At 48.6% G+C, this 20,384-nt stretch overlaps 1 protein-coding gene across 1 annotated transcript in view; it reads right to left on the bottom strand.

Annotated features, from left to right (window-relative positions):
- The window catches only part of myo5b (myosin VB), a 36,717-nt gene extending 16,813 nt beyond the window's left edge, over positions 1-19,904 (bottom strand). The window contains 16 exon segments of the mRNA XM_061697761.1: positions 85-182; positions 282-410; positions 1,785-1,868; positions 3,422-3,544; positions 4,883-5,023; positions 6,302-6,383; positions 6,453-6,718; positions 8,319-8,428; positions 9,942-10,049; positions 10,807-10,888; positions 11,171-11,314; positions 12,315-12,471; positions 15,860-16,004; positions 16,298-16,469; positions 16,549-16,659; positions 19,574-19,904. Coding sequence (XP_061553745.1) covers positions 85-182; positions 282-410; positions 1,785-1,868; positions 3,422-3,544; positions 4,883-5,023; positions 6,302-6,383; positions 6,453-6,718; positions 8,319-8,428; positions 9,942-10,049; positions 10,807-10,888; positions 11,171-11,314; positions 12,315-12,471; positions 15,860-16,004; positions 16,298-16,469; positions 16,549-16,659; positions 19,574-19,600 — 1,979 coding nt within the window. The 5' untranslated portion in view covers positions 19,601-19,904.
- Positions 19,905-20,384: the final 480 nt, after the last annotated feature.

The following is a 20,384-nucleotide window of genomic DNA, read 5'->3' on the forward strand; positions in this document are numbered from 1 at the left end:
CTTCCTTTTCCGTTTTTGACATCCGCGTGCGTGATTCTGCCGTTGACACGTTTCCATTTTTGCGCGGATGGCTGGCGTACTCACGAGAAGGCCTCCTTGTCGTCGTTGGGTTTGATGCAGCGCACGTAGTGCGGCGTGGTGGCGTTCAGCGTCTCCATCAGAAGATGCAGAGAGCTGCGGAACTGAACACGCAACGTATATTACATCTCCATCGAGGGATATTATCGAGCATCTGCATAAACACGCAATGTCCACATTACGACTCGACACGAGGAGGTCACCTGCAGGCCGACGGTCTTCCTGTGGTCTTTGTTGGGGGGTTTGGGCGCGGCCCTCGCAGCGCGCACGTTGACTCTGGCCGATTTGGGGGCGGGGTCGTCGCCGTCGAACAGGTCGGCCACCAGTTGAAGCTGAGGACAAGCGGGCCACCCGTTTGTTTGCGTTGCCAACCGTTCGCTCATTCCCGACTCTCCGATCACCGGAGAGGAAGTTTCTTTTGAATTATATCGCGGACCCAGAAAGTTCCGCTTCAAATCGGGAATGAGCGAACGATTCCGAACGCAGTGATTGATACGCAATTCATACATTTCAATGTAAACAATTGCGAAATGAATGCGACGAATAGTTTCTCCATCCATCTTCTTCCGCTTATCCGCGGCGGGCGGCGGCCCGGACTTCCTTCTCCCCCGCCACTTCCCAATCAGATGCCCGAGCCACCTCATTCGGCTCCTCTCGATACGGAGGAGCAGCGGCGGGACTCGGATGACCGCGCTTCTCGCCCGTTCTCCAAGCGGGAGCCCGGACGCCCTTGCGGAGGAAACTCGGCGATCCCGTTCTTCGGGTCACGACCAGAGACGCGAACGCCGGCGACGTAGCGGCCACGTCGGGCGTTCGACGTAACCGTGGGAGGCGATGCACGGACACTGAAATGAAATCCTAATTCGCTTATCGCTCCTCAATCCATGACTGCTTTGTCAACACCAAAGCGTAAAAAAAAAAGCAAAAAAAGAATTTATGGGCGAAGCGCCGGTGAGGAGAAGCGAAGCTGACAACGAAGGAATATTCTGTCATGTAAGAGGGACTCCCAGTTCCCTTGGGGCAACCGCACGCCGCACAACGCGCCGGCCTCGTCGCTCTTTCGCTCTTCTTGTCCGTACGCGCTTGAATGGCTTCGACCTCCCCGTTGCCGGCGGCGCGGCGGACTCAAAACGGCCGTGTCGTATCTACCGCGACGTACCTGCGGGCGCGACCCGCAGCCCCTAACCGCAAGCGAGGGGAGGAACGGAGATTGATCGGAAATAATGCCGATTTGTCATTCGTGCTTTTATGATATTGTTTTCAATGATTTATTCCAATTACAAAACGGTTATTAAAATACAAATCCTATTTGAATGTTATCACTTAAAATAAATGAAATGGTCAATGTAAAAATTGTTCGAAATAAATCAATGAGTAAATGATCTGATTAGAGGCCAAACTTGCTTGAACTTTATTTTTTTACGGCTGGTGTCTTTGAACAAAAGTTGAATACACGAGTATTATTTATTGATGCAAATATGATATATGTGAACACAAACGAAGCCGAACCTGCGGTGACATTTTGCTTTCAACGAAAGACATCGTCGCCGTTTGGAGTTCCTACGGTTGCGCCGTCACGGCCCGTTTTGCCCAATGCGGAAGTCGCTTGCGCATATGCCGGCCGGACGAAGGGCAAACGTGTCGAGATTGCCGCAGCAACTATCTCTGGCGCCATCTGCTGGCTCGGGAAGCCATTGGAATCTCACCTGACTGGCCTTGAGGAGGTTGATCTGCTCGTCGTACACGGTGTCCCGGTTCTTCTCCAGGAAGCTGGCGCACTCGTATGCCACCTAGAGGCCACGGCGAGACGCACACGCGTGAAACTTTCCTCATTTAATAAATCAAAATGCCGTTCATCCCTTCCGGCCTGCTTCCAACCACCTTCGTTTTTGTGCTTCCATTTTTCATCAAATAAATGGCACCGTATTCATCCATCCATCCATCCATTTTCTGAGCCGCTTCTCCTCACGCGGGTCGCGGGCGTGCCGGAGCCCATCCCGGCTATCTTCGGGCGGGAGGCGGGGTACGCCCTGAACGGGTCGCCAGCCCATCGCAGGGCGCTTAGAAACAAACGACCATTGGCACTCGCATTCACACCTACGGGCAATTTAGAGTCCTCAGTCAACCTAGCACGCATGTTTTTGGGATGTGGGAGGAAAGCGGAGCGCCCGGACAAAAGCCACGCAGGCACGGGGAGAACGTGCAAACTGCACAGAGGCGGGGCCGGGGATTGAACCTCGGCCCCCAGAGCTGCGAGGCAGATGTGCTAACCCGTCGTTCACCGTGCTGGCACGAGCACTGTATTGTATAACAATATTCCAAAACACTGTAGCGAAACAAAAGCGTCAGGGCTCCACACTAACGTTTGCGCAAGTGGCACCGGTGCGCCCCACTTTTTCCGTTGGTGGCACCAGCACGCGATTTGGCGGCGCCATTTTTGAGGCGGTAAAGCGTGACCACGGCACACGAAGAAGAGTTTCCCTTGACAGTGACTCCAGATATGATATTTGCAAATGATGCTCCTGTGAACAAGGAGTTTGTCTGCAACAAGCAGTGGCGGACAAAACAGGTCAATTAAATTTAGGTAACAAAATAAATCAAATGCTTGACTTTGATTTGCTCATTTGTTTGGCTCAGGGGGGCCCCTTCTTCGAGTAAGGCTCGCCTTGAACTCATAACGATGATTGGACGCTCTCTCCATTAAAACATGCGCTCGCATGACATTTGGAATCGCACAAGCGGACAAAAGTCGCGTTTGCGACCGATTTGGTCGCCGTCTCAAGCCGCCCGTGACTGGTTTACCAAACTGGAATTACCGGGCAAGCTGAAATTCACATCCGCAACTGGAGTGTTGTACGTGGGCCTTTTAGGGGCGTGTCCTACCTTCATTTAATCAGCTTTTACACTTGACTCCAACAAATGTATCTAAAAATCAAGAAATAAATCCATAAAAAACATTTTGGGGGTATTTTTTTTTCGGAGCTCGTGCAGGGGCGCGATTAAACATCGCCTCTTTTGGGGAGAAGGACATTGCAAATGTCAACTCCGATACCGCGCCCCCGTCACGCAGCATGCCGAGATAACAAGCTTTCCATGACAGAAATTCATCGGATGAAAACGCTGGAAATTTGTTGCACACTCGGAAGATGGTCGCTCCCTTCCTGTTGGGTTGAGCGAACGGCTGCTGCTCACGTGACCCCCGCTTTTTGTGTGCCTTCCTCAAACATAGCGGGAAACCATTTGGTCAAACAGTTGCGTCCGTCGCTGTCGACTTATTCTTTTGGCGATGTTTTCATGTTCAAAATATACATTCAAACAAAGACGAAGAAAAAGGCGCCCTCACCTTGTCAGCGAAATGGACGACGACGAAGGCCGAGTTGGACATTCGAGGTTTCTCGAAGTGCGCGTTGGAGGCGTGCTGCTTGTAAAGCTTCTGCACCCAGTTCTGATCCGTTCCTTTGGGTACCTGCCACAGGAAGGTCGACAGTCCGTCGAGGCCGCATTCAGTTATTTGGCAAGAAAATTAGCGTTCTCTGAAAATGAACTGAATTTTTTCTTAAGGATGAAGTAGCGATACGGCGATTTTTCAGGGATCAAGCAGGGTCAGCAGCGCATCTTATAAAGTTCACGGAAAATGTAAATACATATATAGTTCCCCGAAGATGATCAAGTTTTAAATTGATCTCTTATTGGCCATCGGATTATTAAAGAAAGGAGGAAAAAAAAAAACAACAACAACAAAAACTGCAGAAATGCTTCCGAATGCGGAATACTGGCCCAGCCGTCATCGGTCGAGCCTTCGAATAAAGTTATATTCCAAGAAAACTAATGTTTACCGTATGAAAAGTCCATCCATCCTTCCATTTTCTACACCGCTTGTCCTCGCTGGGACACGGGCGTGCCGGAGCCTATCCCAGCTAACTGCGGGCAGGAGGCGGGGTACGCCCTGAACGGGTCGCCAGCCAATCGCAGGGCGCATACAAACGAACAAGCATTTCATTGAATTTAGCGACTTCAATGAACCTAGCACGCACGTTTTGGGGACGTGGGAGGAAAGCGGAGCGCCCGGAGAAAAGCCACGCAGGCACGGACGGGCAGAACGTGCAAACTGCACACAGGCGGGGCCGGGGATTGAACCCCGGTCCTCAGAACTGCGAGGCGGACGCTCTAACCGGTCGCCCACCGTTCTGCCGTAATTCAAATCATAATGTACCCAAATTGTCATATTACAAGAATTCACCATTTGACAATACAGTGCCGCCTTGACATACGAGTACCTTGATTTCCGAGTTTTCTGAGATACAAGCGGCGGCTTTTTATCTCGATGCATCAAAAAAACACACACGCGTGTTCCGAGCAAACTTCCCAACATCTGTCCAGCTTCTGATCACATCGGTTTCCTTGCAGCACTGCGGTCAGGAGGACCAAGGAGGACAAATCATTAGGTACACGGGTTTTCCACGCCGCCGGGTCACACGAACGCTACCGTGTGTTTCTAGTCGGGCCCGACTGATGTGGATTCTTTGAAGGCCGCGTCCACTCCAACATTCGGCAGAATGAAATTCTGATGACTGATTAATCGGCCTATTTATTTGAAAAACTTACCAAAAACTTGGTCTTGTTTTCGTTTGAATGTCATCATCATCATCATCATCATCATCATCATCATCTATGCATGGTCAAGCCGGAAAGGGTGAACTCATTTCAATGATTTGAGACACCAGCGTGGTCTCGTAACAAATGGAACTTGTATGTCAAGGCACCGCTGTAGCGGTACAAACGTGCGGAGCGTCGCCAGACTGACTTTGCACTCCTCGTCCAGAAGGTCGAGCACGCCGAGTCGAGCCTCGATCAGGTCGATGCAGGGCCGGTTGTCGTGGAAGTCGATCAGGGTCCACGGGATCTGCTCCTTCACGTACTCCTCTTGCTCCAACTTGAACACGTGCTGCACCGACAAGGGCACCCGCGGTCGCACCCAAAAGGCAAACGAAGGTGCTAACTATCGCAGAAAAAGTCAAGACTTCTGGACATGATCGAGGAATGTAGAGGTTACGCGGCTGTCGGCCGCCATTTTGGAATCAATGTATCTTCATGTAGTAGTACTGCATGTAGCGTAAGTATGCGAGGTAGAAGAACGCGTGCGTCACAAAGGGCAAAAACGAGGTCGCGGCTGACGGACGCCGAGTAAAACAGCGGCCGGCGTTCAACTGGAGTCAGCGTCACGGTGCGTTTCTGAGTTGTGTATCTGTAAAGAAATGATTTTTTGGGTTTTTTTTTGATGATTAGCTTATCTTTTTTGTTTTATGGTGAAAGAAAAGTCTACTTTTTCTTTTAGTAGGTTTGGTGCTTGTACTGCGACGGAACACAAAATTCTGTGGGTCTCGAAATAATCCTAAAGGTTCTCGGACGGCTACGAATGATTCCGCTCATGTTTGTTTCGCAATTAAACTCGCTAGGTGCTTGAAAAGTAAAAAATTAGAGCCGCCACATGGCAACATTGTCAACACTGGCTATGGTTTTCTTGTCAATTAGCTCCACTCTGCTTACAGCCATGTTGTGAGTGTGAGGAGTTCACATCAGCAGGTGGCCGCTTTCCACTATGGAAGCCACCCCAAAAAGATTTTCTAAAAACTGACAAATGAATTTGAATGAATGGAGAAAATTGATTTGAGCCCTACCCTCCATTCTAGTCGACTGTAATCTACTTTTATCTAGTCTATTCTAATCGACTTTTAACTAGTCTAGTTTTATCTAGTCTATTCTAGTTTTACCTCGTCTGTTCTAGTTTTATCTAGTCTATTCTAAACTAGTTTTATCTAGTCTATTCTAATCTACAGTAGTTTTATCTCGTCTATTGTAATCTAGTTTTATCTAGTCTATTCTAAACTAGTTTTATCTAGTCTACTCTAATCTACAATAGTTTTATCTAGTCTATTCTAATCCAGTGTATCTAGTCTATTCTAATCTAGTTTTACCTATAAACTAGTTTTATCTCGTCTATTCTAATCTAGTTTTACCTAGTCTGTTCTAGTTTTATGTAGTCGATTCTAATCTACAGTAGTTTTATCTCGTCTATTCTAATCTAGTTTTATCTAGTCTATTCTAAACTAGTTTGATCTAGTCTATTCTAATCTACAGTAGTTTTATCTCGTCTATTGTAGTCCAGTTTTATCTAGTCTATTCTAAACTAGTTTGATCTAGTCTATTCTAAGATAGGCCTCACCGAATTGAACTGCTGCTGCAGTTTCTCGTTGGCGTAGTTGATGCAGAACTGCTCGAAGCTATTCACCTCGAAGGTCTCGAACCTGCGGCGCGACACGAGATCAGGTGAGACCAGGTGTGATCAGACGAGAGCAGGCGAAGGTCCCGCGCACCCGTAGATGTCCAGGACGCCGATGAAGGAGTGCTGCTTGGACGACGTGCGGACCGCCACGTTGATGCGCGCCACGATCCAGTCGAACACGCGGGCGTAGATGTGCTTGGCCAGGGCGTCGCGGGCGTTGGCCGCCTGCTTGGCCGACATGTTCTTCACATACGTCTCTGTTGCCGTCGCCAACTTCCTGTGGCACAGCCAGTGCTCCATCTGACGCGGCTCCAGGCACAGAAGCCTGCAGAAGTGAGCCAGGTGTACGTCGTCGCTCTGAAATGAAAATCAGCGGTGACGAGGTTCGGGGACTTGGCGGCCGGTGGCCCCCGGCGACGTGACCTCGCGATCGGCATCAGGGTGTGGAAGTCTCGAATAAATCGAGTCATTCCATTTTGTCTTTGGCAACCTGTGAAGTCACAGTTTATCTCATGCAAAGTCAAATCTATTGCTGGGCAACGAGACCTAAAATTCATATCACGCATCGGAACAAACACAAACAACATTGCTGATATTATATTGCGATATTGTGGGGTGGGGGCGGCATCGACGGCCGGTCGTCGGGGCGCCTCGGCGGACCGCCCCGGGTCCCTCGGCGTGGGACGCGTCCCGTCCGCCGGGCTGCTCTCGGGTGGACCCCTGGGCCTGATCCCGCCCCTCGATTGATCGGGCGGGGTCCTTCAGCCGCCGCGGTGGCGGCCACGACAGTTACAGGACACGTCAGTCTTTGTGCGTGTAAAACGGTATCAATTCACTCGCGTGCATCCGCAGACGCAGACGCACACCCCTTACTGCAACAGATAACTGCCGAGGGCAGCCGTGGGCCAATGGTTAAGAGATCATCGCCTGCCACCGTGGGGGACCCAGGTTCAAGACCCCGACCGGACCATCCGCTGACATCTCCCAGACTCACGGCTGTGGTGTCCTTGATACCCCGAAATGCTCCCCGGGCGCTTCGGCTGCCCCCTGCTCCGGTGTGTTCCGCTAACATGTGTGTGTGTTCACTGTGATGGCTTAAATGCAGAGAACGAATTTCGTGTGCATGCATGCATGTTCGTGACAATAATCGGTGATTCTTCTTCTTCTTCTCATGAATATGCAGATCGTTTGTGGAGCCCCTCACTTATACTCTCGTCCTGTACACTTTTATAATTGACATAATGAATGCCACCGCACTTCAGTTGTACAGCCGGGTTCACGACCCTGGTCCCGCATGCTGCTTCTCCTGTCCTTGTCCCGTCCTTCCCTCACAGGGTGTAGCGCTACAGCCCCGTGCAACACTCATATTTAACGTTTCATTGTTGTAGATAATGTAATGATTTACTTCTCTCATGCTGTTTACAATTAGTGCTTTTTTCGTTTGTCTTTGTTTCTCTCTCCCTTCTAGAAACTTTGTTCTGTTCGACGGATCAAGTCTGATTCTCAATAAACCTCAATTATAATACCGCAGCGGAAGCTTCAAAACTCCACTGTGACACAGTAAAACTGTTTCGGCATAAAAGGACCAAATGGCGGACGAGGCACGGGCGTCGTAAAGTCGAAACGTCGTAGGTCGAGTACGTCGGAACTCGAGGACTTCCTGTATTTGTCAAGTCAAGCCGCCAACACAGTGGCTCAAGTCCCCATCTGGTTTTTTAGTCTCGCGCTTGCGCTGTAAAGCCACAGGGGCTCGTCCCCAGGTCACAGGAATCCAGGAAAGCGGAAGCCTCGGCGACAAGCGGCCCGAGCCCCACGGGCAAACGGCCGAGGGCAACTGCAGCGCTATCCGACCGGGGCACCGATTGGTCTACTCTCGCCCACAAAACATCCAGACCACGGACGTCGTCGCCGTTGACAAGAAATGCAACAAAGCAAACAAACAAAGGCGAGCTCGCACCGAGACGTGGCAGGACTCTCCGTCCCTCTCGGCGTAGATCTCAATGTTGCCCAGATGCAGGACGCCCGCCAGGACCTTGAAGATGGCATTCTGGCTGGCGTCTTTGATGCCTGCACACACGGACAATGGAAAATGCATTGAGGTGATGTTGAAGTGCCCTTCAGACGCGGAAAATCCGCACTCACGCCGGCCAGCGGGGCAAAAAGAAATTAATACTTCACCAAGGAAAACAACTGTCGCTACATCATCTTCCCAAACTTTCTAAAAGGTCTCGGAGGCATGAGCGATGCAAGAACTAAAACAATGAGCTGACTCAGCAGCGTAATACGCTGTAATGAATGAACCTGCACGCACATACCTTTGGCGCTAACCAGTTCCTTCTGCACCGAAGCATCACAGCAATTTCTTGTGAACAAAACAGGTTTACTCTCATGTAACGAACCTAACCGTTTTCACTCGTCGTTGTCGATAAAGCGCAAAGACTTTCAATCTTGAGCCAATAGAATGCCGCACAGCTCCCGCAGAGTTGAGCATTGAAGCGGGTTCATACATTTGTTCTCAAACACTTGAAATTTCATGTGTTCAACTGACAGATCACGTGGGGACAGAGCAATATTCGTGATTTGTGGAAAAAAAAGGAACGAATCGGCGAGTAACTGACTGCGTCCTCATTTGCCATTTTCCCCTGAAACTGCTTCATTAAAATGGATTTACTCATTTTTTTTTTTTTTTTTTTTTTTTTTTAATTCATTGATCTCAATTTTTTCCCCATTCATTTCACTGAAGAATTCGTTAAATAATCTGAATTAAATGAAATATAAATTAAAAGATGAGAATTACTGTTTGTTTCATTATCAAAGTAATCCATTTTAGCGTCGACTTTATAAAAACAGTCTATCCAGTGATCAGGTCATGACTGCATTCGGAATCCTTCAGCATTCCTTACTCCCGAATCACTACAAAGGGATTTCGAGTGGACCTTTTAGGAACTCTCTCGGTCCACTATGACTCCAAATTTGCACACTACTCATGTACTTAATGCTTTCTGCCTTGTGGTATTGAATGCTTGGTTTTCTTAAACTTTCTAGTAGAACCCCAGCGGCGTAGCTGGAATAGACGAACACAACTGGGCCGACTACCTTATTGCTACTTCTTACAGACTTCCTCAAACTACGTCATTTACCCAAGCGACCGCGCACTTTTCAAACTGGCACCGTGTACTTTTTTAGATTCATTTGCTGCTACTGAATGATTGTGAAATTCCCTGAGGCCAACTACTGTGGCCGGTGTCGACTAAAACGGATTTCAGATTTGCCAGTGTGTGTTAAATCAAGGAAAAGTGTGGCAATGTCGGGAACCTTGAAACTGTACGTGCCATAAATGTGTGTATTTGTTAACAGTGTTCCAGAGGGAGCTTGAAAGAGAACCTACAACTGTCTTGATGCCACCACACAAACACGCACCTGTTGGGTGTCTGAAGGTGTCTGTCATGGGGGAAATCCCAACAATTTCAAAGAGTAAAACAGACCCACAACATAGCGTGTGTGCATGGAGAATGAAGAGTATGGCTGAACAAAGAAAGAAAGACCGAGAAAAAGATTTTTGGGTAAAAAAGCCACTGACCTAGCAGTCTGAAAGCACGCCTGGTCTTGTTCAAGTCATCAGCGTCGTTCACGCCCTCGATGAAGATGTTCTCGCCCATGGACGTGTACACAAAGTCTTCGGCGCTGGCTGGTGGCAAACGGCAGAAATGGGATCAACTCACACGTGCGAGTGTTAATTCAGTCAAAGCTCAAGGCCTCTTTACACTCCCGCGCTCGACGACGCCCGCATCGCATCGCGTGACCGACGCATTGGCCCGCGCGGCCATCACCTGACGCGCACGCGGCAAAAATTGGCGCTGCGCATAGAATGACGTGGAGACCATCTCTCGTGATTGGTCCGTTTTAGTCGCACGCTTGTGATGACGTATTCACCGTTCCTATCGGTTCCACATAGAACCTACGTCGCCGCCTTCTCGATCGATTTTGCAGCATCATTAAACGTACCGTCTGGTCATCTAGGTCCAATTGTTCGAGCAGACGCTGTTCCACGGTCGCCATTGTTGTTGCTTTGTTCCTCGTTACAGAAAGGAAAGCAAAAACGGCTACCGGAAATGGCCAAAAGATGCAGAGGAAGCTCCACCCTGTGGCGTCCGAGCCAATACCAGCCGTCGCGACACCCCCGACTCGGAGGAGAACTGCAGCGCATTTTCAAAACTGCGCGCGTGGGTTGCGCTCGACTATAAAGGCAAACTGCGCGCGAGCTAGCCGCAGTGACGTTAGCCCGGTCACCGCCCGCGCAAGTATAAAGAAGCCTTTAGCCTTCAGGTCTCAAGCAAGTCCAAAGTCATATTGTCCTGGGCGAGTCGTTTTGTCCAAGCCCTGCAATAAAACGACAGCTTTGGCGCTGCAAAGAAAGCAAAGCGGTGTAAAAGGAGAAGACTCACTTAGGCTGAGGTCTTGCATCTCCGGCAAAGAGGCGGAGGCACACAGCTGGTAGAAGATGTGGTAGTTGCGCTCCTCTTCAGCCTGTAATACCAGCCCGCCCCCCAAAAAAAACATCAGACCACCGCCCCGCCCCCCCAGTGGTGGGAGATAGTCAAGTACAGCTACTTGGTTCCTGTACGTCAGTAGCTTTTTCAGGCATGCATGCACCGACATGACTAATTTCCAAATGAGGTTTTTGTTTTACTTCCTAAATTTGAAAACAGATATCAGTACTTTCTACTGCTTACTTGGTCGAAAATCCTTTTTACTTTTCCCCCCCCCAACTTCTGCGATTGACAACACGACAGTATAAAAAAAACGCACCTGGAAGACCACCCGTGACTTCTCCAGCAGGTACGTTCGCATGTTGGCCCCGATGATGCGGTAGCTGCGGCTGAAGCCGATCTCAATGTATTTGCCGAAGCGACTGCTGTTGTCGTTCCTCGTGGTCTTGGCGTTCCCGATGGCCTAACCCCGGACAGGAAGTCAAATAAAAGGAACTATGCGTCAGTACCGGGAATACACTAGGAAAATAGACCACCTTCAAGACACTTTCCTTTCACGGTCCTGAAGAGACCAGACTGGACTAAAATAGGGCTGCACAATATATGGTTCGAGCGTCATCATCGCAATGTACGCATGCGGAATAGTCACATCGCAGGGTCATGCGCCATGTTGCTGTATTGATATGCAGTCAATCAAAACTGTCATATTAATAGTGAATAGCAGAGGGACAAGCTAATAAGATTAGCCCCGATGTTACAGTAAATGATAACCCATCGGCATTATTGACTTTAGGTGTACATAGCAACGTGTTTTGCTCAAACTAATGCACGCAAATGAGGTAATACTAATGCATATGTTAAAACAGATTAAAAAATGGATTGATTAAAAACAAATGACTCGTGTTAGGAAAGTGCTAATGACACGACAGTATAACTGGGCCTGAAAAGAAATGATTTGAACTTCATGTCTGACTGGAGTACTGCTCAATACTACAGTGCATTTAAATACCAGTACACTTCATATAAATGACGTTTGTGCTCTACTGAGCAAAGATTGTTTTTTGTTTTCTTCACATTTTACACTTACGTTATTGTGCATTTTTTAACACTGCAATCAGGGTTAAAGGAACGAGTCAATCAGGGTTAAAGGAACGAGTCGAGTAGTTTACCTCCACGACAGGACTAGATACAACTAGTGTGCACGCTGTGGACTAGACTGGACTACTGTGGACTAGAGAGGAGTACACTGACCTGCATGATGGGACTAGTCTGGATTTGTGTAGTTTTGACTGGAATGGAGTGAAACAGACTAGTCCGGGCTAAACTGAATTAGCGGGCATTGCCACCATTACAAGAGTAGACTGGATTAATATGAACTACACCGATTCTCAAAGACGAGACTAGACTGAAAGAATGTGGACTCGAGTGACCTATATGACTAAACTGGACGAGAGTGGACCGACCTCCATGATGGGACTGGAAGCGAGGACTTTCTCCTCGACGTTGGTATCGTTGGCAGATCCGCCGACGGTGGCAAAGAATCTCATGGCGTACTTTGCAGAAACAGTCTTCCCGGCTCCCGATTCTCCGCTCACAATGATGGACTGGTTCCTCTCGTCCCTGACAAACAAAAGCCAGCGAGACATGAAAGCAGAAGAACGCCAACGTGGTGGTGAGACGTTCCCTCCACCGCCGTCGCGCCACCTGCCAACACGCTCCCAGGTACAATCCCGTTCCCACCATCTTCGCACTCTCCACCACCGTCACGCCGTCGCTCCCACCGCCACCGCGCACCAGCGATGCAGTCGCACACCCGCCGCCGTACCCCCCGCTGCCGTCACGCTGCCTGCCAACCAATGTTCCCTCTAATTTTTTGTGTGTCCGGGCAGACGCACAAGCTCCTTGAGCGCACGGAGGCCCACTGTGAGCAACATCAGATGTGCCCGCTGTGGCCACACACCAGTACGACACCGGTTCAAAACCTCGGATCATAGCAGGTTGCGTGGCTTATTTGAAGAATCAAAATACAGCAGCAATTGTCATTGGTTAACCTTTAATGCAATTGATTTGATGAAAATGCTTTAAGCACAGGAGCCCGGCTTTGGCCTGGGTGAGGGTCATGTTCTGGAACAAATGACACATCTGCGTCTGTCAGATATATTATTTTGTTCACATGAAAACATGCACATTTTGCACAATGACGTGTGCTGTAGCTTGTGATACAGTGTAAATTCCTGTAACTCTCTATGTAAAATATCTAATTACTCCGGTTTTTATGAGCATTTCTACTACCAATCAGGGTTTGCTCTCGGGTTTTTGGGGAAACTGTGGGGGAGGGCTTCAGCGTCGTCACTCGCATCCCTCATATTTAACAATATGTTAAATTATTTTATTTTTTTTAAATGTAAATAAATGTCACTAGAAGATGCACAAATCTGACTTGCATGTTACCTTATTGTTCACGTGTCCTTCTCGCTTCTCCAATGCTTGTTCCTCTGCTTCTTGCGCGTCGGCTGGTCCAAATGTGCCACTTCAAGACGATTTCTGCATGCTGTTTTGATACGATTCATGAAACTAAATCCTCTTTCGCAATCTGCACTGGAAGCTTGCATTGCAGCGCAATTATCCACAAGCTGCGAGATCTCCCTTAGCGCCTCACATCGAAGTGCTGCAGCAACCATATGTGAGAAGGTGCTGATTGACCCCTGTTGAAGTTTTTGCTTCATTATGTACTTGAATGGAGCATATTGACTGTTAATGGCCTCCGAAGACCGCGGGCGCTGGAGAATGGCCACATACTCCTTTGCCAGTGTGGCAATGTCTGCTGATCCAGCGTCAAAAGTGATGTTTGAGCTCGATGCTTCGACTTGAAACCGAGCATGCATGTGATCACAGAGCTTAGTAATGAAAAGAGTCATCTCAGCAGTATTTAGACAATCGGCCGATGAGGTCCCCGTTGCCTCCTTGACACGGTCACTCCGCTGTGCATCCTTCTCCCTCAAGTATCGGGAGCGCAACGTCTCAATCTTTGCTCTCGCAGAGCAGTGTCCTTCCATCACAGTCAGGTTGCGTCTTGGTAAAGTGAGGCCTCTAGCGTTGTGCCAGCTCACTTTGAATCACTCAGCGTTTTGTAGCAGTACTTTGCCACTGGATCTCTGTTATCGGTGAATTCTTGAAGCGCAGTGTAGTTCCTCAGAACAGCCTTGACAGCTCGGTGCCGTGACAGCCATCGCACTTCGTTCAGGGGCCTGCCTGCATGACAGTGCATCTTCTTCACCAAGAATCTTTGCTAGGTCCTCCATTTTGCCCTTCTTCACAGTGGACCGAGAGAAAGTGGAAAACACAGTTCTCAGAAGAGTTTCCGCATCTCGCACCAAAGGTACATTTTTCCAGGCGTCATCAACGCCCAAGTCCTCTCGATGAGCCACGCGATGTTGTTCAGTTAGGCGTGGCATTCGGCGCGTTAACAAAGCCGCAACTCCGTTGTGTTTTCCGGGCTTGACTGAGGCACCGTCGGAGGGCAGCGTCACCGTTCTCTGCATGTCCCGTCCACGTTTGGAGTAAAACGGAGTTATTGCCTGCACAATATCGCGAGCAGTGCAAGCCGTCGGCGGGACGACGCCGCCAAACGCACTTTTACGGTTAACATCATTTTCCTCCCTGTGTTTAATATAAAGGACTAGCATTTTGTTGTGTTTGTGTACTGTCTGTGCTCTCATCTACGATCAGGGTATATGAGACTACGTGCATCTTTAACACTGCACATAATGTCATTCTGCACCATTTCATTGATTGAGTTCACAAATTCAAAGGCGTAGTTTTTAATTCGCCAGCTTTCTGGTATACTAACATAATTTGCCATGTGATCGCTGACGGCATTGCTGCGTTCATTTTGATAGGCAAGTAAAATATTGTCAATGAGAACTTTAACTTGCTCGGGGTCAGATTTTGCTTTGTGTGACAGCTCGTTCTCTTTTGCGCTCTCCCGCGATAATGGAGCGATCCCCTGTCCCATCTTCAGTCTTCGTACAATTCCAACAGCTTTCGAATGACATTTCTGCTGAATACGACGCTTGAGGTAGTCCAACCTCCGTTCGGTCCACATTTTTCACTCCGAAAACTCGCTTGCTACTTTGGCTTCGCTGCATGTTTTGCAGAGTACACCTTTCGCACTCGAAAAGGGAAAAAAAAAAATCTCACCCAGTTTCATCGCTTGTTCTTCTATTTGCACGTACTCCGACAGCCATCCATTTTCTGAGCCGCTTCTCCTCACGCGGGTCGCGGGCGTGCAGGAGCCTATCCCAGCTGTCATCGGGCGGGAGGCGGCGCACACCCTGAGCTGGTCGCCAGCCAATCGCAGGGCACATCGAAACAACCAACCACTGGCACTCCCATTCACACCTACGGGCAATTTAGAGTCTCCAATCAACCTAGCATGCATGTTTTTGGGATGCGGCATTTTTTTTCACTTTGTCTTGATGAGCGGATGTGTCGCTGCCCGTTCGTTTCGCCATGATAAGTGGTTAGCGTTTGTGTCTCTTAACGCCGCCGCACTGTTGTTAGCTCGCTAACCTCCACGGTGCGTATGGGCAGGCCACATATGCAAGCATTGTCAATGCTATGATTGGCTGCGTAGCGTAAGTGAAGCGTATCGTATCATTGGCTGGGCACCTGTCGCTTACTGAATTACATTGCAAAATGGTACAGAAAACAATATTATTGGTCTAATTAATTAGATTATATCAGGTGTAAAATCAGACATTATTGAATACGTTTCTGTTGAATTCTATTTTTTTGCGCAGCATCGATTTTCTTGTGCGCCGAGTATGTGCTAGCGGTGCGCGATTGCGCAGGCGCGCAGCTTAGAGGGAACATTGCTGCCAACACACTCCCCACTCGCACCCCTACAACCGGCAAAAACGCTCCCACAACCCCGTTCCCGCCATCTTCGCACTCGCCACCGCCACCGTGCACCAGTGCCGCGTTCCCGCCGGCGCCGCGCTCCCACCTGGCCATCTGTTTGTAGGCTTCTTCGGCCACGGCAAATATGTGCGGGTCCATGTCGCCCATGTTTCGACCGCTGTAAGCGTTGATCACCTCCTCGCCGTAGATCTGGAGCTCCTCGTAGGGGTTGATGGCCACCAGGACGATGCCTGCACACGCAAACACAACACACTCGGGACCGCGAGTGCAAGAAGAAGAGCCGTGAATGAGGGATTTGCTTTCCTACTACAAATGTGCCGGCCTTTCAAACAGGTGAATAATGTTTCAGGACTTGGAGGCGAAGAGAGCGTGTTGAGAAGGAGTAAATGTCAAGTGGAAAGTAAAAAGTGACGTTAAAATCACTGTAAACTGAGGGGATGTTAATGTCACTTTTTCATAATCTTGCTGGCCGGATAAGAGCCATGAAACGCCGTGCGCCCCCCGAGGAGCAGGCGGTACTGACCGCAGTAAGTGTAGATGTGGCTGGATTCGAGGAATCGCACTCTGAGGTTGTGCAGCACAGCGGGCTCGTGAAGGTAACTCAGCGCCGTCAGGTCGTTCTCGCCCACCAGGATGTCGGGGTTACGCAGGAACGGCAGCGGGTTGCTCTCGGGGCCCACCGGGTACTCTACCGGCTGAGGTGAGAGATTAGTACTAGATCGAACCCTTTCGCAATTAGAGAGGGAAGGAAGGCGTCACAATGAAAGCGCTTACTTTGCCGTCCTCCAGGCGGAGGTGCAGTACCGACTCGCCTCGGTTGAAGTCTCGGCTGATTTCCGCTGCCTGCCACACGTTCGCCGCGTCCGGGATCCATACCCGTGTATGCTGAATCGCAACGCGCGCGCGCACGTAGACATAGACACAAAGACGCACACGCATTTACCTTGAGGGTTCTCAAATGAACTTATGCAACATGTTCTCTGAAGATGCTAATGACATTTTGGGATCTATCAGATAGAGAAATATGACTTTAAAATGACAACCTTTTGATAGATAACAATTGGCAATAATTCAAATACTCATCAGTCAAAAGGAAATTCAGTGGGCCAAGTCTTTAATGTTACTGATCCAATGATATGAAAATGAGCCAAACACACCGACCGGGATGGCTCTGAAAAAAGGAGATCAAACATTGCGAGTTACGATATGAGAATGTCAGGCTAAATGCAGCAACGGGCTAGTTAGCAATAGTGAATGCCAGACGGTCGGCGGGAGGAGCCAGCCGGGGGGGCGCTCTCGTCAATTAATTCCACAACAAAAGAGAGCGCAATTATGGCAGAGGCTTTTTGGGGGGGAAGGTGTTTATTTTCACCACAACAACAAGCTGTTGTGCAGGTTTGTGTGGACGGACAGGCAGCAAGCATCAAACATGCTGGGGGCGGAGCTAGACACCTGGCGGAACGCCAGGGGAGCCGCGTCGGCACATCAGAATCATCTTTATTGAGCCAATCACAAACATACAAGAAGAAAGGAGGCGTGGGCTAATAGGGAAGTGGACTTTTAAGTTCAATACAAAGTCCATAAAGCAACAACAAAGACAGGAAGTGACATCACATTCAGCCAAGTGAGAGCCTATGATAACGTTTTTAAACATCTTTATGACACTTGAGAATGTTAAAATGTGACTGATGGCCATCAATCAATCATTAATAATCTTAATCATCATCATCGTCATCAATGAACAAGCGACTTTTGTTTGTTTGGCTTCCCATTTGAAGAAGCCACACCCTCGCATGCGTCCTCACAGGTGAGCGGGCGTCAACGGGAGGCTCCGCCCACCGAGAGGAAGCTGCGGACCAAGATGTACAGGAACTGCACACACACGCACGCTGACACACATACCTGTACACACTCACACATGCACACGCACTAGCCCAGCGAACGTAGCACTTGGGATGACATGAAAACGTCACGTGTTGATCACCTTGGCGACACAGCAGTTGATGAAATCACCAATACCACAATGCTTGCGTGTCTCTGATGCATTTGTTGTGCATCTTTTGAGCAATTGTGTGTCCGTTGTCTGTTTGATTGTTGTGCATCTGTTTGTGCTGTCTGTTGCTGGTTTGTGTTTGTTTGCATTGTGTGACTGTTGTGTTGCGAGGACCCCCGACTCGCGCTTGATCGGGAAGGAAGGCGTCACAATGAAATCGTGCGCCACCCGCGCAGATGGAGCCGCGCGCGTGCACGTGTGAGGACTTAAGAGGAGGTACGTCGCGGCGCCTCCGAAACGTTTGCCGTTGACAGCAAATGCTGCTTGAGGACCTTTCAGCTCAGTTTCAAATCGAGTTCGCTCATCTTTAACTTCAGGAGCACATCATTCGAATAGGAATAATAGTAATACTCATATATACACTATGAGTACACGACAGCAGTGTTTGCTCCCTTCGATCGGCCGGCTATGATTGGGAATTGGGAATGTGGCCCCTGAACTCCAAAGAGTTTGACACTTGAGTTTATTGCTCTTGCTGAATAAAAGCGGGTCGCGACTTGGCGATAATCGGAAAAAAACGACTGGGATCGAGAGAACAGCCTACACTCGCTACTAGTGTTGGGGAGTAACTAATTACATGCAACCAACGTATGTCATTTAATTCCAAAATCTATCGAACTGTAATCCATAGGAGAAAATGCATCGTTAAATGATAGTTGCGTTTGGACATTTCCACGATTCCAATTTTAGTTCCATCCATCCATCCATCCATCCATTATCTGAGCCGCCTATCCTCACAAGGGTCGTGCGAGGGAGCGCTGGAGCCTATCCCACCTATCATTGGGCAGGAGGCGGGGTACACCCGGAACTGGTTGTCAGCCAATCGCAGGGCAATTTGAGTTACATTTGAAAAAGAATAGTTTTCGCATCACTTCCTCCTTGTAAAGGCGACGCTTGCGATTGGCTTTCTCTGGTCACGTGCCATTCTGCCGTCGGTTCAAACGTGACACATTTTCCAAATGTGACCTGCTAGCGCCACCCCGTGGTGCAATCCATTAGTCTGTCTGGGATTTTGAAAAAGTTCAACATATAGTTGCACTTTTGAACACGTTAAAGAAAATGGACACTTTAACAGTTTCACCATTATCATTTTGGACTTTTCTTTTGTAACGTTCGCTTATCTGGTTGTCATATTGTCTAAATTGTGCACATTTGTCATTAGGTCAACATGCTATGTTTTCCACATTCCGTATGCATAAAATAGCAACAAACATTTTCTATTCTGTATTTAACTTTCATCAAGTGTATTATTGGTGTAAAGCACAAATATGTGGTTAATTCCAAAATAATGATCGATGCTTTGAATCCACATTTTTCAAGGAAACACGCGAGGCTCCTGTTGATGCATTCGTTCAAATTTAAGAAAAGTCAATCAAATGGAGTTCCAGCGTAATTGGTTACATTAAGGCAATTGCAATAGTTCCACGACTCTGACATTTTCAACAGGGTAACTTGTAAGTGTGAGCAAGTCAGCTTGCCAGCTCATTGAGGTCTTGAGCAGCTCCAGAGCGCTTCCCGACACAAGCACACAAACCAGAACCGAACCGAGCCGAGCCGAATTAAGCGGAAGTATGGCGTCATCTTTCTTTCCACTTTTGTGTCGACGACATCGCGGCAGGTGAGCGGCAGGTGCTCTCACTCACTCACGAACTCACGAACTAACTAACTAACTAACTAACTACCTCAGTGCCTGACTGACGCGTGAAGTAAGTAAGTGGCGAACTAACTCATTGGCGATTGACTCACCGTCGTGTAGAGCTCGTTGACGGACATTTTTCTTTTTTTCCTTCCTCGCGAACCGCCAAAGTCCGCGTGCGCGTGCAACCCGGAAGCGACAGGTGCATGGCACGTACGCTAGCGAGCGGCGAAACTTTTTCACCGACTTGAATTCTTATCACTTCTTTCGGAAGAGAAAGGCTGATTCGCTTTGACGCGAGCGTGTGTGTGTGTGTGTGTGTGTGTGTGTGTGTGTGTGTGTCCGTTCGTTCGTACGCACGCCAGGTTTCTTCCCACACGGGAGCGAGTTCGCTTGGTGACGTGCACGCGCATCGCTTAAAGAGACAGTCCAGCTTTCCGGCCGCCGCGCAGGTGCTCCACAGGCGAGCTGTGATTGGAGGCCTGCTGGGACCACGTGGGCGAGTTTCATATTCACAAAGCTACATTTTGGAAGTTGTCTCAAGGCGTGTTTGACCGAAAGTGATTGTTACATTGACTCTTTTAAATTCGTAAACGATAAGGTAAAAAGATTTTTGACACGTATATTCGAAGTTATTTATTTCAATACTTTCAATGTAGTTCATTTAAATAATCTTTTTGTTTATGATGGAACTGAAGTAGAATGTTTGCCGATATATATATATATATATAATTAGTTTCCCCCCATTGTTATACTGACAAAAATGTTAATGTCTTGTCAACTTGAATGACGTGTCAATTAAATGGAAATAAATGCCTGCCGTTTTTAAAGAATGTTTCCCAAGGCGTAAACGTGTCGTTTAGTAATAAGCACCATCTTGGGCTAACAAAAAAAAAAAAAGCGCCCCGCCATTAGAAATGA

This window comes from Phycodurus eques, chromosome 15, assembly GCF_024500275.1.
Source record: "Phycodurus eques isolate BA_2022a chromosome 15, UOR_Pequ_1.1, whole genome shotgun sequence".
NCBI classification, from domain to species: domain Eukaryota; kingdom Metazoa; phylum Chordata; class Actinopteri; order Syngnathiformes; family Syngnathidae; genus Phycodurus; species Phycodurus eques.